The sequence below is a fragment of the Neomonachus schauinslandi genome, chromosome 2, assembly GCF_002201575.2.
Source record: "Neomonachus schauinslandi chromosome 2, ASM220157v2, whole genome shotgun sequence".
NCBI lineage: Eukaryota > Metazoa > Chordata > Mammalia > Carnivora > Phocidae > Neomonachus > Neomonachus schauinslandi.
Genome location: NC_058404.1, coordinates 86,000,296 through 86,027,567, shown reverse-complemented (window position 1 = coordinate 86,027,567; position 27,272 = coordinate 86,000,296). Strand labels below are relative to the sequence as shown.

General features: G+C 45.4%; 1 protein-coding gene across 1 annotated transcript in view; it reads right to left on the bottom strand.

Annotated features, from left to right (window-relative positions):
- Positions 1–7,170: 7,170 nt before the first annotated feature.
- The window catches only part of SETD7 (SET domain containing 7, histone lysine methyltransferase), a 41,875-nt gene continuing 21,773 nt past the window's right edge, over positions 7,171–27,272 (bottom strand). The window contains exons 4-8 of the mRNA XM_021679338.1: positions 23,782–23,971; positions 18,869–18,950; positions 15,978–16,095; positions 12,148–12,305; positions 7,171–7,665 (exon numbers count right to left, since the gene is read on the bottom strand). Coding sequence (XP_021535013.1) covers positions 7,485–7,665; positions 12,148–12,305; positions 15,978–16,095; positions 18,869–18,950; positions 23,782–23,971 — 729 coding nt within the window. The 3' untranslated portion in view covers positions 7,171–7,484. The remainder of the gene's footprint in view (positions 7,666–12,147; positions 12,306–15,977; positions 16,096–18,868; positions 18,951–23,781; positions 23,972–27,272) is intronic.

Below are 27,272 nucleotides of genomic sequence, written 5' to 3'. Positions count from 1 at the left end.
GTCGAGCACAGGGGTGCCTGGGTGGCTCAGTTGGTTAACCGTCTGCCTTCGGCTCAGGTCATGATCCCAGGGTCCTGGGACGGAGCCCCACATCGCATCATCGGGCTCCCTGCTCAGTGGGGAGCCTATTTCTCCTTCTCCTTCTGCTGCTCTCCCTGCTTGTGCTCTCTTGCTATCTCTCAAATAAATAAAATCTTTTAAAAAAAAAAAATGTCGAGCATAGCATAAAATCCTTCTGAATGACTTATCTAATTCTGGATATGGCCACTGAAATACTTTCAAGTGTAATATGAACCAGCAGACAGAACAGTTTGGAGCATTAAAACCTCAAGGCAGACATTTAGTGAGAGGTATATGTGGGACGATCACTGAGACTAAAATAATTTGGGGTCTCAGTCTTCCTCACCTTACCTTATTCTACCACCCTTGATTCCACACCAACTTTAATACCCAAAAAGATGCCTGATCCTTCCCTTTTGAGATTTTAGCTTCTCAGAGTCACCCAATTTGCATTAAAATTTTAATCTCATCCCCGTCTCTCCCGCAAGGAGGAAGAATACTAATATTGTGTGTCAGTGGGTGAAACTCTGTCTTAAAAGATCCAGATATGGATGTGTCTCCATCCGGGTGATGAAGCTAATCCAGCATCAGAGTCTGGATTAGTCATCTTATTTGCTTCCCTTTCCTTCCTTGGATGGAAGGAAGGGTGAGAAAATCAAAGACTGGTCAACTGAGGGAGGGAAGATCAAGCAGGAGGTCTCACACCTGCTTCAGTTTGATGCTTAACTGTGCCTCCCTTAATAACACCCCACTTACTAGAATCCACTGCTTTGGGTCCCTGGGCACAAGGTGCAGGTGGTAGCAGAGTACTATTTTTACATGTGTGTCATTGGCTTTTTTCTTTGGGAACGTTGTAGGGGTGAGTTTGGGAATGTGAGCTGTGATTTGGGGAGGAACAAGGGGTTCCTGGTTTCCTCAGCTCAAAGCTGTCCTAAGAGTACCCAAATCTACCACATCTAATAAAATTCCTATTATCTTCTTTAAACCATGAGCTGAAGCTTCCCGTCCTTCAGATACTTCCCCTGATCAGTTCATTTATATTCAATACCCTTAACATTTACGTAATCAACTAGACCCTTTGGGTTGATGTTGATGATTCTTCTGGATTCACAGGTGTATGTGGAGTCATGCTAAATAAATGTAAAGCTCCTAGCCATTCCATACCCCTCCTCTCATGCTTTGAAAATGGCAAATAGCTAATAACATTTTAAAACAACTCAAAATGGGGGCACCTGGCTGGCTCAGTCGTTAGGCGTCTGCCTTCGGCTCGGGTCATGATCCCGGGGTCCTGGGTCAAGCCCCGCGTCGGGCTCCCTGTTCCTCGGGAGGCCTGCTTCTCCCTCTCCCACTGCTTGTGTTCCCTCTCTCGCTGTGTCTCTCTCTGTCAAATAAATAGAATCTTAAAAAAAAAATAGATCAGAAAGGTATGTAAAAACCAACCCAAGACCAACTTTCTTAATTAAAAAACACACACACACACACACAAAAACCCAAAACTCAAAATGTAAAGTTTGCTTAGTAATTTAAACACATAGGTAGACATATCATAATAGGGCCTCTAGGTGGTTAAGTGTCTGCCTTCGGCTCAGGTCATGATCTCAGGGTCCTGGGATGGAGCCCTGAGTCAGGCTCCCCACTTGGCAGGGAGTCTGCTTCTTCCTCTGCCCCTCCCCACCCCCCTTGCGCTCTCTCTCTCTGAAATAAATAAATAAATAAATAAATCTTTTAAAAATTATAAAGAAAAAAGTGACTGCCCTTCTGCCCTAAATGACCAAAGGAAGACAATGAGAGACGATTGTATATTTTGTTTAATACTTGCATTGTTTCTATAGCGCAATTATAGCAATCTTTAAATTTACTTTTCATTACAAATATTTTGTCAAGTTTTGTTTCAGAAACATTTTTCCTACTCTCTTGCACATGCACCCAGACACACTACAAAAAAACTCATTCATAACACAGTAAGGGCAAACATTATTCATGTAAACATCTTTCATTAATTTCCCATAATTTAAAAAAATCATAGAATTATAGATATTGAATAAGGCTCATAGATTTAGTTCAAATTCCACAAAAGACCAATCTTTTGTTAACTGTGATGGGGTTAACTTTTTGTTGCAATAAATGCTGAAAGCCTACCCCTAGGTTCCAATCCTTAAACATACCTCACAACCTAATAAATGCATTTCAGGATAAAAAGAGAACATAGAAAACCCAGGAGGAAACCTTTTGAAGGAGGGAGCTCAGACCATGAACCTAATTTCTTCCATGATAAGCAGGCATTACACATCCCTGTGGTTTCCCAATACAAGAATCGAGGTTAATTATAGTAACCCAAAATATAACCAAGTTGCTATGTTAAGATACATTGGCATGTGTGTACATATTGCTAGTAGACACAGTGAAAATTTTGTCATATTTATCATTTCATTATATCCAGGACCAAAGCAGAGGGGGGAAAAAAAAAAAACCCCAAACAACAAACCAAAACAACCCACTCAAGTTGAATACCATTATAAAGGAGTGTTCTAGTAACATAAGAGTCAGGAGAGTTGGGAGGTATGTCCCAGAGATGCGATTGGTCTTGCTATTACAAAGACTTCTAACAACAGTGTGTAAAGTCACAGACAGAGGAAGCAAGGATTTGCGTTATCCGAGGACGTCTCTCTCTGGTTGGAAGCTTGGTGCTTAGGTGCATAGTCTCCCAGAGCTGAGACAGGAAATGTACTGTGCTGAGAAATGGGCCCCTTGCCAGCCACTCCCTCCCTCCTTCCTCTCTGTGAGGTGGAGGCCAGGAGGCCGGGACTGCTGGCAAAACCGTGAAGTTCCACCCTGGGGTCTGAACCCCAACTCCACTGAGGGCAGCCTCCCTGACGTGTGTGACTAGGCAGTAAGGGTGGCGGCTGATGGTGGCCAGAAAACCCAGCTCCGAGGGTCGCGCGGCCACGTGGCTTCTGATTCTGCTGCCCTGCAAAGGAATTGTGCTCTGGATAACTGCACCAGTGTCTCGAATGCCTCTAATTCACTCGCAGGCCCTCGGAGGCCGGGAGTGATGTCACTTAAAGGTGGACACACCTCCATGAGCACCTAACTTACACCAGGAAGCGGCGGAGGCACTGGGGAAGCCTACGAGCTCTCTCCGTGTCCGATGCAACGACGCAGGGAAGTTGCCATGAGTCAGAGTTATTTGTAGGCTTTTGATTTTTAAAAATCAAAATTGATCTGCATTATAGCTCAATAGACTCAGATAATTCTCACCAAAAATTTTGTAATTTGTTTAAATAGCACTGGAATAGTTCGACTTCATTTAAATATATTCATTCTACCATGAAAATATTTCATACAAACATCTATTTACATACAAACACATTAAAATTTGTGAAAAGGGTTTCCACCCCTGTGGTTGTATGGCTTGAAATAGTTTCATTGCTTTGAGTATGTATGCACACATTTGGCAAAATAAAACTATTAAAATTTAGTACTTTTTTAAAATAAAAAAGTGACACCAAGGCTCCAAATTCCTGAAGGGAAAGATCAAAGAAAAAAACAGTCTATCAAGGTACCTCAAGTAGATGCAAATTTAAGATATTTTGTGAACCTTTGATCTGTGGCAAATAAACATTACAACTATCAGTCTTGCAACATAGTTTCGCTTGTTTTTCTCAAAGAAAAGATGTCTGGATTCTAAATCACTACTCTTAAGACAGAAACTTGAGGCAACGGTTTTTAAAACAAGGCAAAACAGAAAACTATCCCTTCTTGGAAGATCTTAGATGCACTTTGCCGTGAGTGATTTAAAATTTTATATATTAAAGGAAAGTTTCTAAAGTGCCACACACTGTCTCACTAAGAAGGCAACCCTTGAATTCACTGTTCACAGTTACTGCCATTTTCATAGTTACCAGTACATGTTGTAAATGGCGACACTTGCCTCCATGTTGGCCTTTCCAGGTTGTTGGTGATAAGGAAATCCTTTTTCAAGCGTGAAGAACCCCCAGAAGGCAAATAAATTGAACGATACGCCCCAGACAGGTTCAAAGAGGTCTTGAAAAACGAATTTCCTTCTTCATGTCTCAAGTAGACCAGGGGCGAAGCAGGTTCAGATGAGAATAGGTACTGCAAAACTCAAGTCCTCCCCGCCCGCTGCCTCTTAATCTCCTCTCTGCCTTGCGTCAGAGTCCGTCCTTACAGCGCTTCGGTCTCTGTCAGTCCATCCAAACGTCCACGCGGGGACACAGTCCCACAGCTTAGTTCCTATTCCTAGCTCTAACACAAGATAGTATCTTGTCAGAGAAAAGCTGCTAAGGAAAGATCTAGTCATGCAGGAGTTGGGCTGAGACAGCGCGGCGTGAATCTTCTCGGGCCTATGGCATCACGCACCCGCGCAGGCGCCGGCGCTCTTTGGGAGAGCGCGAGCTTCTTTCTTTATGCCCCACCACACGGAATCTTCCGCAGTTCCGCCGCGGTCATCATGCTCATAGAACTACCAGATTCGGCTGCCTCCTGACACGTGTCCTTCCACAGCGGACAGAAAGACTCAGTAGAGAAATACATCCTGAGGCTTCCCCGCCCCCGCCCCCCGGGGCTTCGGCTCGAACAAGGAGAAACCCTTCCTTCCTCACCAGCTAACTCCTCATGGAACCTCAACGCCCGCGACGTCCTTACCTACCCGCGGAACACAGTGAATCTCAAGCCCCCCTCGGAGTCCACTCTGTGGCAAAGCCTTCCGTTTGGGAGTGGGGGAGGGGCAGGGGGAGCAGGCGCCACAAAGCCCGGCAGAGACACAGAGTGAAGGCACAGAGGTGCACACGGAGGGCCTAGCAAGAGAGGAGAGGCACTCAGAATGGGGAGGGAGAGGGCGGAAAAGAGCGAGACATCAGCTGGACAGGGACATCAAGACATTCTCACAGACGAGAGAGAAAGCGGGAAGAGATGGGACAGGGGAAAGAAGAGCCAGAAGACGCAAGAAGAGAGGAGGGAGAAAGACAGAGAGGCTCAGCTTGGGTGTCCTGTTTCCTCTGATTCGTCTGAAGGTCGCAGACACACTGCTGGGTTTTAAACCGAGTGCTGTCATTCAGCATCTAATTTGAAAAATGGATTAGTTGGTTAATTACTACTTACAACTCTTCAATCCCTATATCAAAAGAAAGAAAGGAAGAAAGAAAGATTCCATTTGAGTGGGGGGTAATCAGAGTAACCCATGAGGACAGAAATTATACCCCTACTGCAGCCTCAACAAGAATGACACCACCACCAGGAATGAAATCATTCAAAGCGTAGCTGTGTTGGAAGTGTGACCTGCTCCATCCTGACCTCGCTCACTGACCTGGCTCCACGACCCAACTGACTGGGGCTACTTTAATTAAAGCCATCTTTCTCCTGAAGACAGGCACTTGCTTTGGGACGCATTTGAATTAAAGCACCCATCAGAATACAAGTCCCGAGACTGCCCATCTGTCACAGTTTACAGAACCGTCTCTTTCTACAGAACAGAAGCTATCCTATCATCTAAAAACCCTACTCGGTTCCCTTTGTGGGAGATCCTTCTGGCAGCCCTGACAACTTCTCACGTGGGAACCATCAGCTTCCCCCCCCCCCCCCCCCCCCCCCCCCGCAACCCCCCCCCCGGTGCCCCCCCCTCTTCCCGGGCCCGTTGCCCGGGCCCCGGGGGGGGGGGGGGGGGGGGGGGGGGCAGGGAGGGTCTCCGGGAAGCCTGGCCCTGCAAAGGAGGGAAGGGCCCCCTTCTGTCACTGTCTTGAGGGCTGAATCCTGTGCCCAGGGGCCACCCGAACAGACAGCTGTGAGCAGCCCCCGGTCAAGCACTTTTGTTAAATTCTTCCTAAGAGCGACGAGTACCTTGATGAGAAATAGCAAACTTCCTTCCTGCCCGTTTCTTTACTCTTCTCTGCTCGGCCAGAGCTCCCTATGGGCTGTGGCTTGGAAGGCGCTAGCTTTCAAGGCCAAACTGGCTCAGGCGACAGGTGCTCCCACTGGCAGCTGGGGCTCTCCACCGCTTCCGGCAGCCTTGTCGAGGCATCTGAGGAAGCCACAGCTACGGCATGGGGTGAGGGTGCCTACAAAAGCCCCGAGCTCGCAGAAATCATTCAGAGCCATCTCAGGTACACTACACACCTACCTAGCAGTTAAACTAAAAAAACGGGGATTTTCTCCTTATTTCTGCAGTTGTGATTACACGTGGCTTGCAAAATGGCTGAAATGCTAGTGATATCGTTGCTTTTAAACTATACAGGTGTTACTCTTAATTCACAATGCTTTGAAGCAGGTAAGTGCTTTGGAAATATGACAATGAAGAGTTTTAGCACTAAGGTTTGATTTGCACCTAGTGATCAGTATGTCTCTCCTAACAGTAGCAATTAAAAAAAAAAAAAAAAACCCAACTTTAGAATTCTGCGTCAGAATTCTACATTGTTATTTGACTTTTGAATTCAGTGCACTGCGCCACAAGCCAGACTGCTCTATGTTATGTACATTTAATGTGTACCCGAGAAGAAATTACTAGCACTATTGAAGATATTGCAAAATTGCCACAGCTACTGCTTAGAAATACTAATTTCCCTCTCCCCTTTCTTAAAGTATATATTACAACTCTCCCATAACTTAATGCAAACAAAGTAAATTCATTTCTTCTCACATCTTAAAGCAAAGGTATCTTTGTTTCCATGCGAGAATAATAGTTCTATAATAATACCCCGGCCCTATGAGCCAGTTCTTTATATTAGGACATAATAATGAAACAATGATCTAGAAAGAGCCAGAGAGACCTACGCACTGGCACTGACATGAAATCCATTTGGAAGTTTTTTCTCTTGTAAAAGATATCTAAGATAGAGAATGGGACTGAGGGGTGACATGACTCAAAAAAGTGGGGTTCTGTTTGCTAGGAAAAAAAAAAAAACAAAGCCATTCTATTGCAAGATACAGATCAAAGGTTAAAAGGCAAATTATACTACATTTAGAGAATAAAAATGTAGTAATCCTCTATCCTCCGTACGGCACGTATGCAAGTGTGAATACACATTTTATGTTGGCCATAGGAAAAAATATCATGAAAAACCACAGACTAAAAATGACTGAGAAGCCCCCTTTCCCTTTTTCAGTCTAATCATTTGGCATCTCTGAGTGTGGTACAGATTTAGACTTGAGCCACCCAAGAACATCACGCTGTCTGTGTCAAGTGTTCGACAATACCTCTCAGTAGGACGTTGTTGCAAGGCTAGCTAATTTTAAATCTGGTATGAGTAATACAGTCAAACCTAGTTAGTATGCGAGAAAGTCGTTGCTAACGTGGAGTGAGAGGATGTGATGTCACAGCATGAGCAGTCCCTGGTTGTCCCGTTGTCGGAAAACGTAGTGCATAGATCCAAGTTTCTATTCCAGGTCTCGGAAGCCCAGGGGTGAGCCTTTCACTTCTGCTGGGTGGCCTGGAAGGCCTTCAGCTCCACCTGGTACCACTCCGGGGCTTCAGGCCCGCTCTTCCCTGGGGGGCTGTGGTCGTAGCCATAGGCCACGGTGAGCTCCTCATCAGCCTCCACGGCTCGGAGTGTGCGGATGCATTTGATGGGCCCGAAACGGGGGTGGACAAACCTAGACATCAAGATGCGCACAGTCATTCCTGGGTCAGTTGGGGGGGTTAAAAGCAAGGCCGGGGGGGGGGGGGGGGGGGGGGTGTGGAGGGGGTAGGAATCACCCAGGAGCTCTTCCCTGGGCACCACTGGTAGGCCCTCACGTGTAGCCCACAGATTGGCCAGCATCAGCTTCACCTGGGTGCTGCTAGACACCGAGAATCTCAGCCCCACCCGGACCTGCTGACTTGGTGTCTGCATTTTAACAACACCTCCAGGTGATGCATATGCACGTTCAAGTTTAAAAAGCACTGCTCTAGCTTCCTCTTTGAGCATATTTGGCACTCTGTATTTTTAAACCAACAACATGGGCAACAACAAAAATCTATCCTTAATGAGAAACTGGATCCAGTGCAGCCGGTCGGCATTTCAGCCCACCTGGCCTGTGGCATCAGATTACCTGGCTGTACCTCGTGGGCGAGGCTTTACCAGGACACTTTGGGAGGTGTAAGGAAGAGCCCCATGGATTTTCAAAAGCGAAAAACTGTATTCCACCCTCTACAGACAGAGGAAGTATTATTTTCTAGCATAAAAGTAGATGAAGACTTCTTTCCAGGAGCGAAGCCTAGACCTCTCTGCCAACCTGCTTTTTAAATATTTCCCTGTGAAGCATCTTGTGAAGGGAGCAGCCTCAAGCCTTTCGGAACCCGAGGCAGGGCTAACGCTCTGACTGTGTTCCTCTGCCAAAGGCTCCCAACCCGGTTCACCCCTATGACCCCTGCAGGAGAACAGGAGATAAATAAGGAATAGATTTAGCTCACCTAACAGCTTCTGAAACCCAGAACGGAAATATGTAAGGCATGGCCAGAAAGAAATTCGCTTTATCTCTATATGCATCTGGTCAAATCAGTCTCATTCATTTATCGTCACACTGTGAGCAAAGGACATGGAGACACCACAGGAGAGGCTTCCAGGCCCTAAGTTAGATTGGCACATGGGGCATGATAGCAAGGACCTGGCTGGTTCCCTCTATTGGTGGTGGGGAAAGGAGTGTGTCTGTGGTTTAGGGACATCTTTTATGTGAAGGACAAAGGACAAAGTGCGCACCCTCACTCCAAGGGGCCTCTATGTCCACCCCACTTGGGTGTCATCTTTTCTGGAAAGCACGCTTGACTTGGGGTCAGAGACTTTAGCGTGAGTCCCGGTTCCACACATTATTACTGCCCCCTCTCAGAAAGCTCACTTCCATATCTCTGAATCTCACTTTCCTCACCCTCACCTCATGGTAATACTAGCAATCCTAATTGTTTAAGAGTTGTCACTCTGACAAAATAGGGTCCCCTATAGGAAGCACCTCACACAGGGCCTGGCACAAAGTGAGGACTCAGCTTCTACTAGTGACTATGTGCGCACATCTGTGAGTGAGTGTGCGTGTGCACAGAATTTTCATACTGTGCTCCACCACAGACATCCCTGCACCAGGGATTCGGGAAGTCCTTATTAAAATCACAACTCTTGGGGCACCCTGGTGGCTCAGTCAGTTGGGCATCCGGCTCTCGGTTTCGACTCAGGTCGTGATCTCAGGGTCCTGGGATCGAGCCCCACGTGGGGCTCCCCACACAGTGGAGAGTCTGCTTGTCTCTCTCTCTCTCTCTTCCCCAGCTTGTGCTCTCTCTCTCTCTTCAATAAATAAATAAATCTTTAAAAAAAATAATAAAATCACAGCTCTTTGTCTCTAAATTAAAATACTGCATTAAAAAAATAATACCCCTGAAACGGAGCTCTAGCTAATCTTACTGCACACTGACAAAATTCCATGAGAAATCTAAGACTTGTGGTATAATCTTCTTTTATTTTCATTTTCCTGCTTATTATTTTCAAAGAGTAGAAAAAGGACAGACTGAAAAGAAGGCACTCCATTTCAGGTGCTGATTCTCCCAGGCAGCATGGGGCATGACGCTTAAGGACGCTCAGCCACTGCGGCTAAGAGCTCCGCGTTTCCGGTCTGTGATGGGGGGCGGGGGTAGGTAACGGAGGTTGCCCCACAGAGGTCCTGGGAGGCCTGAGTGAGAGAATTCATGAGAAGGCGTTAGCACGGCACTGGCCCAAAGTGCTCAATCAATGCCAGTAGCACGATTAGTGGCCAAAGCAAAGCTCTCTGCACCCAGTGGTTTGGGCCCTTGGCGACATGTCACCTCTACTGACAACTAGGGCAGTGGTTCGTGTCCGCTTGTCCGTTTGGATTTTGTACCAGACTGCAGCTTATACAGGGATATTGCTTTGCTGATGTTAAAGTGTGCATAATGATACCAATAATTTTAGAAGCAAATGAATGCCATGGATCGGTATCTGAATTTTATATTTTATTATTTTTCAGATAGTCTTCCCTTTACCCCAAATAACTAATTGTTCACATTGGGCTGGAAGGAAATAACCCTGACGAGTCTGGGGACTTGATTTTGCACAAATGGATCTCTCCCTTGTCTCCTGTGCGCTCTTCTTTTTGGTGAGAAAAACCATGTCCTTGCAGTGAAATCACAGAACTCGTTTGTTTTAAAAGAGTAGTTGTTAAAAGAGAAGTTGAAGTAGCATTTGTTACTGTTAGTTACCACTGCTTTAAAAAATTGTTGGGAAGCCGTGTGCAGCCTGGAACGATGCTTTGGCCTAATAATTCACATTGGCCGCGAAAGCCTTGGAGTTAATAACAGTGTCGGTTTCATTTCACATGACACATGTCCTTTGCCATTTCTACCTGCCCTTTAAACAGAAGTCGGAGCTGCAGTACTTGGTACTGGCTGCCAAGGAAAGCAAGTCCCTGCCAGAGCAATTTCCAAGCCATCTCAGGGATGTGAGGAGGGACATTCATATCCTGGCAATTTTCCTATAGATTAAATGCACATGATTGGATGCTGCTTCTGTTAACAAGCAATAGACAGGGGGTACTGAGAGCTATAACTGAGCAGAAAAGGTGGCATGTGGCCACCTGCCTCCCAGGTCGAACAGGCATTTTCTGGCTAAGCTAAGGAGATCAATGATGATGATCCAAGGAATGCCAACTGTACTCTTCAAGGAATAGTCAGAGACGCTTGACTTTGGGAGGAGAACATTCAGGGGGCATATGAAAGCTTCTAAAATATTTGTAGGGCTACTATGTCGAAGAGAGACCGGCATAGTGCTTAGGGGAATAATTAGGGCAAAGGGCTGGATGTTATAGGGAAACCCATTTGGGCTTCATACAAAGAACATTTTAATCATCTGAGCCTGAAAGTTAATTTCACAACAATATCTATGTCAGTTTGTCCAGATAGCTGCCTTCGTGGTTAACAGTAAGGTCCCCATCAATGGAGGTTTACAAGAAGAGGTTCAGTGAGCCGTTGGAAGGGGAAGGCTCAAACTCCGAGAGGTAGGACTATTTGACTTTTTATTTATTTTTATTTTTAATTTTTTTAGAGTGTTTTTCTTTTTTTAAGATTTTATTTATTTATTTGACAGAGAGAGACACAGCAAGAGAGGTAACACAAGCAGGGGGAGTGGGAGAGGGAGAAGCAGGCTTCCCACGGAGCAGGGAACCCAATGCAGGGCTCAATCCCAGGACCCCGGGATCATGACCCGAGCCGAAGGCAGCCGCTTAACGACTGAGCCACCCAAGCACCCAGAACTATTTGACTTTTTAAAATGACAGCTTTGTTGAGATGCAATTCGTATACCCTAAAAATTCACCCATTTGAAGCATGCAATTCAGTGGGTTTCAGGCAGGCAACCATCACCACTATCTAATTTTAGTATAGTGTGCTACCCTCAAAAGAAACCCCATACTCATTAGCCAGCAACCCCATTTCCCCGGGCCCTGGGCAACCGCTGATCTGTACTCTGTCTCTATGAATTTTACTGTAATGGCCAAGTCCTATCAATAATAGAATCATACACTATCGGGTCTTATGAGACTGGCTTCTTGCACTTGGCATAATATTTTCAAGGCTCATCCACGCTGTAGCATGTGTCAGTATTTCTTTCCTCTTTATTGTCAAATAATGGGGACTCTGATTTAATCCGTCTTTTCCAGCACCAAGACCTTGTGCTCTAGGCTTGGCATTTTCTTTTCTTCCTTCCTTTCACAACATAAAAGAGTTCACGAGTCTTCACTGTGCAGAACAATTTTAATTTTTCTAATATTTCAAATAACACTATCCTTAATTTTCCAGAGTGAGACCACTGAAGGACAAAAAAGCATCGACGAAACAGCAACCAAGAAGTGTCTCATTTCCATAGCGTTTCTACCCTTCCAAGCACTTTGCCCTGTCTGAGTTACCAAGGCCAGGGAAGGGGCTGTTTAGACTCCGAGTGTCAAGTCCTAACCGGGAGACGTCTGGGAGAGGAGCCTCAGGAACCCAGAGGGAGCGTCCTTCGCCTGGGGCAGGATGACAGCTCTGACAGGCCCTCGTCAGTCGCGGGGCCCCGGCAGATGGGGCCCGGATCCACCCTGGAAGCTGGGTGTCATACTCACATATCGTAGATGCAGTTTGGAGTGAAGGAGTGATTTGCCTTGTGTCCCAAGGAGGCACAGTACTTGGACACGTGGCTGTAGGGCTCAGGCACATCAATGACCGTTTCTTCATCGAGGGAGAGGGTATTCCCATTAAGAGCCCAGTCCCTGCTGTCAACCTGCAGAAAACAAGAAAGCGTACGTTAGATAGGGCCTTTCTCCCCAAATCTCAGAGAACATCAGCAACATTAACTCATTTCTCCTTCCGTTTCGCTGTGTGAGTGCTAGATGCATGAAAAGAACCAGAGGCATCCCTCCGCACAACGATGGTGCGAAAGCCGTTTGTGGGCAGCATCAGGCAGCTCAACTTCTTACGTACTGACTTTTCCTCATCTTACATGAGAAAAAAGACTGAAAGTCCCCGACAAAGACACACAAAAATATAACCCGATGCCCCTAGGTGGTTTATTTCTTCACTGCAGGCTAAGACCTATTACCTCCAAAGCCCTCCAGCACCAAACTCAAATTTACACATCCAGTTGTTCTTTAAATAGCCCAAACAAAGCGGAGCTTTAGCCACTTCGGGCCTGCTTCCCCTGGGACACCTGACCCCACATCTGCTAGCAGATTCGTGAGAGAAAGCCCAGCACCACAAAGCCTCCAGACTGCCTCTGTCCTTCGGAGCTCTGTGGCCCAGAGACTCCTCTCTGTACTACACGTCACCTAGACACGTCAGCCCCCTCTCTGACCCTCTCTTTCCTGGGAGTTCCCTGCCCTCCTCCTGCTCCGGATGGTGGCCCCTGTGCCACAAGCCTCTGGACCGTCTCGGGCTGGCAGGACGTCCCCTCTCTTGCCCCCCTGTCCAATCACTGCCCCGTGCCAGGGAAGCCTGTTGTGGCTTACTGCCTCCGGTGGTGGGATCTGCCGCTCTGACCAACCCCCAGATCCCTGGAAGCCCCGCTGTGAAGAAGATGAGGCAAAAGAAACACACAAGAACGTCAAATGGAACCGGAACTATGAGGAACGCAAAATCATGCTTCAAGCGGAGTCCTTCACCTTTGTTACAAGTGGGGGATCAGTGTGACCAGCAGATGGTGTCACCCATTCCCAGTGTGCTCTCTTACCTACAACAAGCACTCACTCTCTGCAAGGCACCAAGAGTCTTCACTTCTCCAGCCCACCGCCCCACTCCAACCCACACCCCAGCATCTGCTGAGGTCAGCAGAGCAGTTTTTTGGAGCAAACAGGATTACATTAAAAACAATTTTTTAGGGGTGCCTGGGTGGCTCAGTCGGTTAAGCGTCTGCCTTCGGCTCAGGTCATGATCCCAGGGTCCTGGGATCGAGCCCCGCATGGGGCTCCCTGCTCAGCGGGGAGCCTGCTTCTCCCTCTGCCTCTGCCTGCAGCTCTCTCTGCTTGTGCTTTCTCTCTGACCAATAAAAAAAAAAAAATTTTTTTTAAAGATTTTATTTATTATTTTAGAGAGAGAGAGAGAGAGCAGGGGGAGGAGCAGAGGGAGAGGGACAAGCAGACTTGCTGCTGCGCAGGGAGCCCCACGTGGGGCTCCATCCCACAACCCTGAGATCTTGACCTGAGCCAAAACCAAGAGTCGGAGGCTTAACTGACTGAGCCATCCAGGCGCCCCTAGGACCACATTTTTAAATAGAACTGCTGACTCTCAGAGGTATACTGCCTCTCCTGCCCCTAAATTATAATTATGCTGTTATTTGGTTCTGATATTCATTCAACAGATATTTACTGAGTGCCTATCATACGCCAGGCACTGTTCTAGGTGTAGGGGATACAGCAGTGATGAAAGTGAAAAAAATCTTCATGGATCTTAATATTCCAGCCCTGTTATATGAACTGATATATGGTACTTGGGACCATCTACTTTACGTTGCCATTACTTGTATATTTTTCTTATCTCCCCAACAGAATCTAAAAATTTATTTATTACTTTAGAAAGAGAGCGGGAGGAGGGGCAGAGGGAGAGGGAGAGAGAGAATCTCCAGCACACTCCCCCCTGAGCACGGAGCCTGATGCAGGGCTTGATCCCACGACCCCGACATCAGGACCTGAGCCAAAATCAAGAGTCCAACTGATTGCGCCACCCAGGCACCTCTCCCCAACAGAATCTAAATTTCATGAAGGCAAGGAGGGTGCCCCATTCATTTCCACAGCACAGCATATAGTGAGTTTTGCCGGGAGCCAGATTCTATTTGAAATCCTGCTTGAACTCTGCTAATAACTGTATTTGTGACCTCAGACAAATGGCTCACCCACTCTCGGTTTCAGTTTTGTTATCTGTAAAATGTTAGAATAGATAGATAGTGTATCAATATCCTGAGCCACCTTTCATATGCTGAATTTCCTGGACTGTCAGGATTGCGGACACAGAGGTCTGGCCATCACTAGGGGTACCGCGTGCCAGACCATGGCTCAGTGTGAGCGCCAAGCCGTCTTTGTCTGTATGACGGCTTTGAATGGGCAAACACTTGATTACTTCACAGCATTTCCCCCGTAGCATTCCATAGCAATAAGTGAAAAAGGGAAGTACATGAATGAGGGATATGAGCAATAAGCCCAAGTCCCACACCCTTAATGCAAGTGAGACCAGATGGAGACTACAAGCCAGGCTCAAGCAGCAGACTTTTTGCCCTTAAGTGGACATGTAAGGAAGTTAATTGTGACATGAAGAAGCAAAAACAAAAACACCTCTGAATTCTGGAAAATATATCAAAGATTGTATTTTTTTTTAAAGATTTTATTTATTTATTTGACAGAGAGAGAGAGAGATAGGGAGAACAGGAACACAAGCAGGGGGAGTGCGAGAGAGAGAAGCAGGCTTCCCCCCGAGCAGGGAGCCCGATGCGGGGCTCGATCCCAGGACCCTGGGAACATGACCTGAGCCAAAGGCAGACACTTAACGACTGAGCCACCCAGGCGCCTGATCAAAGATTGTATTTTAAAGGCAAGAGGTGATTATTCTTTAACTTTTTATTTTCAGCTTTTTGGGCAATAGAAGCCTTCCTGGCTGGATGTAGGCTACTGTACGACTTTTGCACAAACAGAAGTAGGGAGCCTTCCCAGAAAGTAGCCTGTGCAAGATCATAAATTAATTATTGACCAAATCCAGCTGGGTCTCAATTTTTCAGAAACCGGGTGTAGTACGGTACAAAGCAATTGCTGTCTCCTGGACGGGTGCCATCCCACTTTCTATAAAGTAGCTGTGAAACTTAAAAGAGACCCCAGAGAGGTCCCCTGTCCCTCCCACCATGTGAGGCTGCAATGAGAGAAAAGAGCCATTTATGAACCAGGAAGTGGTTTCTGACCAGACACCAAATCTGCTGACACGCTGAAGTTGGGTGTCCAGCCTCCAGAACTGTGAGAAATAAATTTCTGTTGTTTATGGGCCACCCAGTATACGGTATTTTTTTTTTTAAGACTTTATTTATTTGAGAGAGAGGGAGACTGAGAGAGAGAGAGAAAGCACAAGCGGGGGGGGCGGCAGGCAGAGGGAGAGGGAGAAGCAGACCCCCCCCCCCCACAACACACAGCAGGGAGCCCGATGCGGGACTCGATCCCAGGACCCTGGGATCATGACCTGAGCCGAAGGCAGACACTCAACTGACTGAGCCACCCAGGTGCCCCCAGTGTATGGTATTTTTGCTATAGAAATCTCAAGACTACTATAAGACAATATCCCATCAATTTTACAAAAAAAAGACTGTTTATTCCTTCATATTTCTAGCGAATACTGAAGTAAAGCGGCTAACAGGAAAATTAAGAGTGTTTGAAACCAAGCCCTGTAACCAATCAAGTTGATCCTCCACTTAGACCCCGCTCACCTCTTGGTGTGTAATCCGGACTCCATTATAAAAAGACATAACAGTATTAGGTCCCACTGCTACCTTTGAAAATAGTCCTTCTCCAGCACTGGAAATGAGAGATTCAGCAACATAAACCCTAAATAGAAAAAAGGGCCAAATGATGGTTCTTTTAGTTGGATATGTCACTGTTTATATCAACCACCAAAATATCAGGATAGCTAATGAATCCGAAGCATCAGTTCATAGTAATCCAGTGAGGAAGGAAGGAAGGGAGGATGAGAAGTTAAACCACAGTATTTGGCACTGAAAACTGAAGAACTTGTACTCATGTATCTTTAGGAGTGGTGTTTAAAATCTGCTCTCTGATATGGGGATTATTATATAGAGTCGACCCTTGAACAACATGGGTGTGAACTGTCAGGTCCACTTCCATGCAGATTTTTTACAGTACTGAAAATGTCCTTTCCCTTCCTTATGACTGTCTTTTCTTTCTTTTTTTTTTTTTAAAGGTTTTATTTTTAAGTAATCTTTCCACCCAACATGGGGCTCCAACTCACAACCCCAAGATCAAGAGTTGCACCCTCTACTTGACTGAACCGGACAGGCACCCCCCCTTTATGATTTTCTTGTTAACATTTTCTTTTGTCCAGCTGCCTTTATTGTAAGAATACAGTGTATAACACATATCACATACAAAATATGTGTTAATCAACTGTTTATGTTATTGGTGAGGTTTCCAGTCAACAGTAGGCTCTTAGTAGTTAAGTTTTTGGGGAATTAAAAGTTACATGTGGATTTTCAACTGCATGGGGTAGGGATAGGGGTCGATGCCCCAACCCCTGTGTTTTTCAAGGTTTCACTGTATTCATAAAGCAATGTTTGATATAAGATGTTTTTTTAATTTATATTTTCAGTTAATGAGTATTTTCACTGTCTTCCTGGATAAGTAAAACATTTCCAAAGTAATTAAAGCTATACCCAAGTTTGTCAATGCCAAATAGGAGGGAAAGACTGTTTTAATTAAGCTCCAAGATGAATCTTTCACATGAAAGAGTGACAAACAATTAACAAAACATATCCAGTAAGCACTTCCCAACAAAAGAGTTCATAACGGGTCTAGTAACTATGGCCCCAGGCCCACATCTGGCAGCTGCGCCCTTTTGTAAATAAAATTTTGTGGAACACAGCCACACCTATTTATTTAGTATTGTTGGTTGCTGCTTTGGGGTGACAAAAGCAGAGCTGAGCAGTTGCAACAGAGACCCACAAAGCCTAAAATACGGACAACGTGGCTCTTTACAGAAAGAGTTTGCCAATCCCTGGATTTACAGGAAAACAGCACTCATGACTACTGAACTGGATTTAATAAGAGAAGACACACCCCATCAACAACTATTTCAGTTCTCTGGGCACTGGGATTCAATGATTCTGGCGGAACTGGTCATCTTTAGTTTTTGTTACATGGATCTTAGGCTTATTTTGTAGACTAGGGGACTGAATTACTGCTTCCAACTCTTTCCTCCTTCCCTGTGGTAGAATTAAACGTCCTGCTACTTAGCCACGTGACCTTGCGGTGCCTCCTTCAGAGTGGGGAGATGAGATGTACCCCTGCCTCAATCCCTGTGGGCTTGGCCGTAGGATCTACTTTGCTACCTGAACATGGGCAGGAGGACTGCGTGCCAGGTCTCAGGTGATAAGAGGCATGGCGAGTTTCTGCCAGCTTCCCTGAATTTCCATTCATCTCCATAGGAAGAAGATGCCCCAGGTGGCTGTTCCTCCTTTAGTCTCAGGCTTGGAATTCAGACATGAGCCCAGAAGAGCCCAACTTGCAATCTGGAGTCCAGCCTCGTCCAGCGGAGCCAAGGGGAGCCGAGTGGAGCCCAGTCAAAAGTGGCTGAACCTCAGCTAACTTACAGAACCACGAGTGTAAAATAAAATGTGTGCATTCATAAACCACTGCGAGTTTTGAGGGCATCCGTCTACAGCCTCATCACAACGACAGTAACAAAAAAGACCGATATATACGATTATCACGCTACTGTGTTTTGGGGCTCCCAAGACACTGAACCCTTCCCTTTGTAAATGGACCAGAGCTCTGCATCAAGAAAGAGGCCATTCATTCACTGTGACATTGTGGTGTGAGCCCTGTCAGTTCAACCAGGGAAGAGGCCTATTTTCAGATGGGAACAGAACAGAAAGTGAGTGGAAGTTATGCTTTGCAAGCCACGCTTACAAAGAACAAGGCAAAGAGAAAACCAACCGCAGATGGCTCTCTTCCTCACCAACAGGCCAGTTGCTAGGGGATAAAAGTCTCGGGGCAGAGTACCAGGGAAAGCCACACCAACAACGGAGAGCTGGAGTTTAGAGAAGATGGACTGGAACGGGACTTGACACTTGGGGAGCGAGCTTATAGAATCAGAAGCTTGTCATTTGTACACTGGAAGCTTCTTACGCTTCTTATAGTCTTTCTTTCACTGCTGTTCTCCCTTCGTGAATCAAGAAATTGTCTTGTGTTCCAGACCCGCTCGGCAGGGCTGAGTAAAGGAGGCATTCTGGTTCCTGCCCAGGCTAGAGTTTTAAGGAGTACGAAATGCTCCCCTAGAGGCCAGCACGTGGCTGCAGCATCAACTGCACCAGGGCCCCAAGAAAGGGGACGTTGGGGCAGGGCATAGTGGGCTCTCTATATGTAGAAGTTTCCTTCTGGGACTGACACATGGTCGTTCTGTGCTTTATGGGTGGAGAAACTCTCTCACAGCGACAGATGCGATGTAAGCATAAAAACACTCTTCCTCAGAATATATGAATATTTTCTTCTGCTCAGAGGGCTACAAAGGAGGATTAGTTCCCACCATGAGGGTTATTTAACTTCCCATAAACAATGTCGTTCAAACCACAAGGAAAAAATTTACCTCTCTGATTCATATGGATCTGGAAGAAGAACACTGGTAGAAATGCAAGATGATGTCGATTTATCAAAGTGGTACACCGAACCTGAAAAGCAAGCGAACATCTCAATCTAGAGATTACCGAGTTAGGGGAGAGCTTTTAAAGCAGGAGTTAAATAATGAAAAATGTTATTCAAATTACACCGGCTAGAATAAATTCTCCAATATAAATGAACAGTTTTTAGATTTGCTTTTGAGTTTTATTTTTAGGTCTTAATGAACAGCCATCAGATGTATCTCTTAAAATCCCATTTTTGCCTTTGAATTTTCTTTATTCAAATGGTTTACAAAATGCTTGTGTAATTAAAATTTTTTAATCAAGATCCTGCTTTGTCATGAAATTTTGAGATCTCTCTGGTCAGATCGGGTTGGGTGATGGTTTTAAAATTTTCTTGTGATTTTCTTCCTACTAGACACAGGGGCTGTAGACTCCAACCATCCAACCCCAGCAACTGTCCCCTTCGCTAAAAATAAACTTTTGCCTCACCAGAATTAAGAACAGAACTGCTTTTGATAAAGCAAAAACAAAGTCTTCTTATTTCTATCAAGGTGGTTCAGACGCCAATCAGTAATTTATTCAGAAACTAAGGTACACAACTGTTCTAGAATTAACATTGGTTCTCTGCAAAGGATTAGCCTCCAAGAATCTTCCCAAAGTGCAATGAAGACAACCAATGCTCTAATGCCTAATAAGCAAAGAAACACATTTTAGAACCGAAGGGCTTACTCCTGTAAAGTAAATTCTTTTAGGCACTAAGGCATCACAAATCATCCCGTTAAGCAATTCCTCAGCAGTTACCAGGTCCTCCTTCTGGTTTTTCCTTGTTTCGTACAATCACAAAACCCAAATCAGTGTCTCAAACTAAAAGTTAAAAAGCAATCCAGATCAGTCAGTGTCTAGCTAGGAAACAGACCACTTGCGTATTTCAAAGAGAGAATTTCACTTAGGGAACTGGTTATAGGGAGCACAGAGGAACTGAGAAGCCGAAGGGGTCAGTGAGGAGCCTAGAGACTGGCAGGAGCTGAAGCCACGTAACCCTAAGCCAGAGGGACAAAGGTGGAGGTGGTGTGCCCGGGCCTCTAGAGCTGGCGTATACCGGCCCAGGGAAGCTGGGATGTGGGGGGACCTTCCTGGTGGGAGATGGAGTCAGGAGACAGGCCCCTGCTGGAGATGCTGCTGGACACAGAGAGAGAGCTTCTTCCTCATGCCTTTCCTCTCCGTGGCCCTGGCCAGTGCCTCCCTGTGGCCAAACCCAGACAGAAGCCAACGCACAAGGGCCTAGGCAATGTGGCCTTCAAGGAGCAGAAGCCCCCCTGCAATAAAAGCAGGGCAAGAGAAGGACGAGAAATGCATCTGAGAGCAAACTGGTAACGGACCAACGCACAATCCGTTAAAGCAAGTTAGCTGAAAAAAGAAAAAACCCACACTTTTTAACCAGACTTTTCTGTGAAATACTTGTTCTATTGTGCAGAAAATCTCCTCTGAACTTCCCCCTCCCTTCCTTAGACTAAACCTGTCATCACAATGTAACCATGGGCCAGCTACATGGAGAGCCCCGCATTAGGGACGGTACAGATGCAAACAGGAGGGACATCTCCGGCTGCCTTCAAGGAGCTGACGCCATCTTTTCCGACACACGCTGTCCCTTCCTGTTTTTCCCCCACTGGCCAATGGGCCAAGGCTCCGGGCATACGGAGCACACTCTTTACTTATCCTCCTCTCCTCTGTAATTTATACTACGCCAGACCAGAATTCATTCATTTCCTTGACAGACATGAATTCTAAGCCTTAAAGACAGCACAGGAATTACCAGAGAAAGGAGTTCCTCTGCGGAGAGGGGAAGAGATGAGGCAGGAAGAAAGTCCAGCCTGAGCCCTGACGAGGAAATCAGCATGCAGGAGTGGATAACTAGAAGCAGTCTGCGGTTACAGAAGCACAAAGAGAAAGGGTATGGGGAGAGGTCAGCGAGGGGCAGGTTGGGATATTTGCCTTACGTTTTCCTTCTCCTCCCCACGCCGGACCAGATGGTGGCAGGGCCCCGTCAGGCCTGGTCCACAGCTCACTCACTGTAACTGAGAGGGGGTGGGGGGTAGGCGAGAAGTGCCCCAAACCGAAGGCCCACGTTCCTCTCAGGCACCCGAAGCAGCCATGCTTCCTGATGCTTGTGAAACCCAAACTGCTCAACATGTCCTCAAATTAACAGTCCTACCAGAATCTTACCAAGAATCATGTGCCTCCTCCCCACCTTTTTTGTGGTCTTAAGTTAAGGTGAAGAGGGTGTTTGTTATTTACAACCAGGAGGTTTGTTTGTTTGTTTTAAGATTTTATTTATTTATTTGAGGGAGAGAGAGATAGTAAGAGAGAGCATGAGGAGGGGCGGGGGAAGGGGCAGAGGAAGAGGGGGAAGCAGACTCCCCAAAAGAGCAGGGAGCCCAATGTGGGACTCGATCCCAGGACCCTGGGATCATGACATGAGCTGAAGGCAGATGCTTAACTGACTGAGCCACCCAGGTGTCCCACAACCAGGAGTTCTAAGAAAAATAACCCTTTGAGAATTATCACCCTCGCTTCCCAAAATCTGTTGCTTACTCACACCAAGAAGAACGTAAAGAGAACAGTAACTTCCCTTATGCTGTTGTATAGTAGGTGCCAATATCTGTGTTTTATAATGAAGAAATAGGTTCCGAAGGGATAAATAACTTGCCCAAGACCATAGTACGGTAAATGTTGAAGCTGAAACCCAAATCAGGTGACTCTCAAGTTCACGTGGCTCTTGCCACTAAAACATGCTGCCACTGCTTAAGTTTTAAAATGGGCACCACCCATTGGGATCCTCCCCTGGCCTGGGGCCCCTCACTGCTAAACACGGTAGCACTGTCTCCGTTCAGAACATATGTGAAGAGCACAGAGAGTAGAATCTGAAGTGCAAAGATGACTGTTTCACTTAAAACTTTTCATTTTGGGATGATTTTAGATTTACAGAAAAGTTGCAAAGATGGGGCGCCTGGGTGGCTCAGTCGTTAAGCGTCAGCCTTCGGCTCAGCTCATGATCCCGGGGTCCTGGGATCGAGTCCCACATTGGGCTCCCTGCCTTGTGGGGGAGTCTGCTTCCCCCTCTTCCTCTGCCCCTTCCCCCGCCCCTGCTCCCTGCTCGGCGGGAAGCCTGCTTCTCCCTCTCCCACTCCCCCTGCTTGTGTTCCCTCTCTCGCTGTCTCTCTCTCTGTCAAATAAATAAAATCTTAAAAAAAAAAAGTTGCAAAGGTAGTACAGAGCACCCCAATACTCCTCACGGTTTCTTGTAATGGTAACTTCTTAATGTTACATGGTATGTTTGTCAAAATTAAGAAACCGACATAAATACATTACTATTAACTAAACTTCAAACTTTATTCAGATTTCACCAGTTTTTCCACTAATGCCTTCTTTCCATTCCAGGATCCAATCCAGAATCCCACATTGCATTTAGGCTGCCTCAATTTTTAACTTAAGAAAACAAAAACTGAGACATTTAAAACAACCAAGTTAGACCTAAGTGTAAATGCTAGATTTCCTAGTTTTGGACATTCTCCTCTGGAGATTCTCCTTCAGATCACAAATAGCTAAATATTATTTAGGACTATTTAGCATAGATTTATTATCTTCTCTGCTTTTTTTCTCCTTATAACCTAACTTAGATGGGACATATATGCACACATTGCTTTCAAGGAATGAGACCAATTTAAACAGATTTCGTTTGTTATGCTACCCAAAATACAAAATCTTGGTTTTTTTTCCTGGTTTTTTCCCAGACTTTCTACAATAAATTATTTATTTATTTATTTATTTATTTATTTAAAAGATTTTATTTATTTATTTGACAGAGAGAGACACAGCGAGAGAGGGAACACAAGCAGGGGGAGTGGGAGAGCAAGAAGCAGGCTTCCCGCTGAGCAGGGAGCCCCATGCGGGGCTCGATCCCAGGATCCTGGGATCATGACCTGAGCCGAAGGCAGACGCTTAACGACTGAGCCACCCAGAAGCCCCCAATAAATAATTTTATACTCAGAAAAAAAAATGCTTAGTATGCCATACTGTACTTCTAAAAGGAAAAAGGATTTTTTTCTAATATGGATTCCACTGGGCTCACTCATGTATCCAGTATGTGCCCCGTGAAGATCCTGGGCTCTGAAGAAGGCAGGGGATGCCAACATGCATTTATCTTTCCAAATCAGAGCTCAGGCTGAATCAGCTTTACAATTTGTACCAACCTGGAGATCTACCTAATTTGATTCTTTAATATCATTAAACTGTATTTCAGTTTTTTCTGAGATCCAACCTTTTGAGATGCATTGAATTACTGCTGTCATTTCTTCACTTCTTCCCTGTATTAGAATATATAGCTATGCCTTTATCATGTGACTTTTTAGCATCTGCTACTGAAATGCATGGTATCTATTTCCCCATCTCACTGATATTTGGCTTGGCTGTGCAATCTGCTTTGACCAATGAAAAGTGCCTGAAAGTGACATCATGTCCATTTCAAGCTAAGCTTTCAGAAGCAGCTTAGGTGTCTACTCATGCTCTGGCTTCTTGGACCCACTTGGGAAAATCTTGACCTAGGTCACCACAGTCCTTTCAGACTGGGCCCCAGAATTAAGACCTATAAGGCATAATAAGATAAGAAGCCTCTCAAGTCCAGCCATGTCCAACCCAGCCCAGCCTGACCCAGCTGAGTACAGCTCGTCAGCAGACCTGTATTTGAGGACATGTCTATTATGCAGCAAGGCTGATTATTAATACACGATTCAAGTAGACTAGACAAATAAATTTCTCTCAAATATGCCCTAACAACCTGCTTTGGAACTGGAGCAGCCCATCTGAAGCAGATCCGACTTACTTCCCGGCATCAGCTCAAAGTGAGGCCTTCCTTCTTCAGTGGACATAAGGGTAGCCAGTTTTCCCTCTATCATCTCTCCATCAATGAATTTTCCATAAAGTGCTGTCCTCTCATCAGGGTACACATAGGCTATCTTCTCTCCAGTCATCTCCCCATCTTCATTTACTTCTCCCACAAGGCTGCCTCCATCCTGATGGGAGAAACCAAAAGCCAGAAAATATTATATGTAGTATTTATCTATATGACACGACTTCAAGGACTTTTTCTTGCGTGCTCCCATCATTGATAGCGCTAACATTAACAGTTGAACTCAAAGCTTTCATGTGAGAAAAACATGATGCATACCTCCCCATGCAGCCCCATACAAATAAACTGCTAGAAGTTACACTCATAGAAGCACAGAAGCCTGATTTAGGGAGTCAGAGACTGAGCCGCACTTTATAATCCTGACAAGTTACTCTATTTTGGTTCGTTATCTAAGAAGCAAATGCATTGTATTTGTAATATTAGTTACAAATATTTAAAGGAAATGTAACTATGTGTTAAACTGTGGGCCCATTTCCAATGTGATGAGGATCTATAGCAAGATGGTTTTACCCGCTTTCATACCATCTCACTTCTTCTCCATGTGGGATTTTGGATTTCTGGTCTACTAAGAAAATCTTTAGTTCAAATGTATTCAAGAATTAACTTAGTGTACATGACTAAAGAGAGTTGTCTGCATGTTCTAGGAGATAAACAAAAGGACTTGTGGACACTGCCTTTCCGAGAATCTTACACCGTCACTTTAATGGCATTACAAGGAAAAATGAAAAAAAAATCAACTAAATTCTATTCCCTTCCCCATCATCTCTTTCTTCCCACTTTTATTTACTGCTCCTTCTGTCTCCTTCCAGGAGCGAAGCCAGCTGTGCTTCCTGCTTAACTGTCACTTGCTTTCATTCCTAAGGGTCATTAAATACTTTAGGGCAGAGGCTCTGATAGAATTCTGTATCCTGGGGGCGCCTGGGTGGCTCAGTTGGTTAAGCGACTGCCTTTGGCTCAGGTCATGATCCTGGAGTCCCGGGATCGAGTCCCGCATCGGGCTCCCTGCTCGGCGGGGAGCTTGCTTCTCCCTCTGACCCTCCCCCCTCTCATGTGCTCTCTGTCTCTCTCATTCTCTCTGTCTCAAATAAATAAATAAAATCTTTAAAAAAAAAAAAAAGAATTCTGTATCCTGGTAAGTGCTAGGGACACGGCAGGTGACCCATAAATGACTTTTGAATTGAAATGGGATACCAAAAAATAATCTAATAAATAATCAAAAAATAATTGGATCTAGGGTGCAAGCAACGTTTCCTCCCCCACCCCCCATGCAGAAGGTCTTTATGGTATAACTGAAAATCTGAGACCTATGTGGGTTCAACATAACAATACTAATGCCATGACATCTTCTAAAAGCTTGGTTATTTCTCCAAATCAAAGGTTCTAGAAACAGCTACTCAAAGTCAATGGTGTAGGATGACTTCTGAGTGATCTCAAATGCTGCTTACTGAGAGACAGCAGGAATAAATATCAGGTAACTGATTTCTACAGCTCACCGTAGTCTAATTGGTCTTTGGAGGAAAAAGGTTATAAGTTTAAAAACGAACCACAGCACTTTCATAGACAGAAAAATACTTGGCAGCATTTTTAACGCATAGAAAAGTGCCTTAGAGCTATATGATTGCTCTTTCTCCTCCCAGAGTTAATTCTGAATAAGCCAGCATAAATGGGGATGATACTTTGGGCAAGATCTGCCTTCAAGCTTTCAGTGGTGATTACTGAGCTGAAGGGCGTTAGAGCATTTGTGCGTCTAACATGCCGTAACTAATGTAAGCCAATGTCTCGACTTATTTGTGCATAATTCTGTCTTTCTAGGCTCTCACGGTTTTTTTTTTCCCTTAAGTACTTTAAACTTTTGGTCAGGGAGGCGATGAATCTATTTGTCTAGTATGATAAAGCAGAGTTTCTTCTTTTATTTCCAAAAGGAGGTATACATTTTTTTTAAAGATTATTTATTTGTGAGAGAGAGACAGAGATAGTGAGAGAGAGCATAAGCGGGGAGGAGAGAGAGAAGCTCCCTGCCGAGCAAGGAGCCGGATGTGGGACTTGATCCCAGGGCCCCGGGATCATGAGCTGAGTGGAAGGCAGACACTTAACTAACGGAGCCACCCAAGTGACATCATTCTGAAAGAAATAAGCTGTCCTGAGAGTAAGCTTATAAATAGTATAAGGCGAATCATTATTTTCCCTCTTCTTGTTCCTGCTTTGACTCTGTATCACAAAAACGTCCTTGTCTGCTGTGTCAGGGAGTGTCGGGGAGGAAGCTGCTACCTTCTCTCCTCTGCTCGGTGCCTCCTCTTCATGGGAGAAGGAATCATTCATTTGATTAGTGAGAAGGCAGAGTCTGACACCCACTGACACCCATCTCTTTATTGGGTGGGGGTTAGCAGGATAAAGCCTGCTGCGCCCAGAGGTCCTGCGACATTTTCACGCACGCTGTCCTGGGAGCTGGCGGTGCCGGCAGGCTGCACCTGTTGCCCTCTCCTGTTCTCTCCTTGGGGAAGCTCCTCAGGCAGGCCCTACTCCCCCAGGGGGCAGCCTGCAACTTTCTAGAGCTCTATCTGCCGCTGGTCCAACTGTTTAGTTCAGACGGGGAAAGAACAGAAGCCCATTTTGACTTTGGGTCCACATCACATCTCCAAACCCCCACTACTGTTATAATATAACCATCTTGATCTCTGACACCTGGAGACATAGGTGTCTTAGTTGATTCTGAATCCAGAGAGAAGAGGGGTGTGATCAGCCCCCTCAACTGCCAACAGATACCATATATAAAGCAAGTGTTATCCCAAGTTAATTTTGGAAGCTCATAACTCCCTAGTGCTTCTTTCCTAAGGCAGAGTCTTCTCTTGGCATTTAATAAGATAATAATGAACACCAAAGACTAAAATAAAATGTAGGTGCACCATTTAGGTGTCAAGATGCAACTACAGAGTGAAATGGATCCATTCACCTTGGTGCATCTTTGATCTCCTCTAGAGACTTTAATTGATCATAGTCACAAGTAAGATGACAGGTAGGAGGAGGCCTCTTTCCTATACCCAGCCTCCCGCAGAGGGTTCCACTTTCTCTGACTTCATGATTCACTGTCATGTCAGCAGATCCCCAGTCCCAGTCAGCAAGATGCTCAACCGGCCTACTCATGAGGCAACAGAAGTCTCAGTCTTCCTAAGCTGGTAAGTACCTCCACAACGTCCCTCTTCCTGCCTGCCTTATGGGCAGTAACCCAAAGGACTCCTGATCTATCACAGAGCCTTACCAAGAAGATATGTAATTGCTTTGGTAACTATTTTAAAAATGTTTTACAGTATTCTTTCCTTAAGCCCTGTTCCTAGAGTATAACTTGTTTTTAAAGAACAATAATGTGTAAGTAGATTTAGCTGGGGCTACTTTTCTTACTACACATG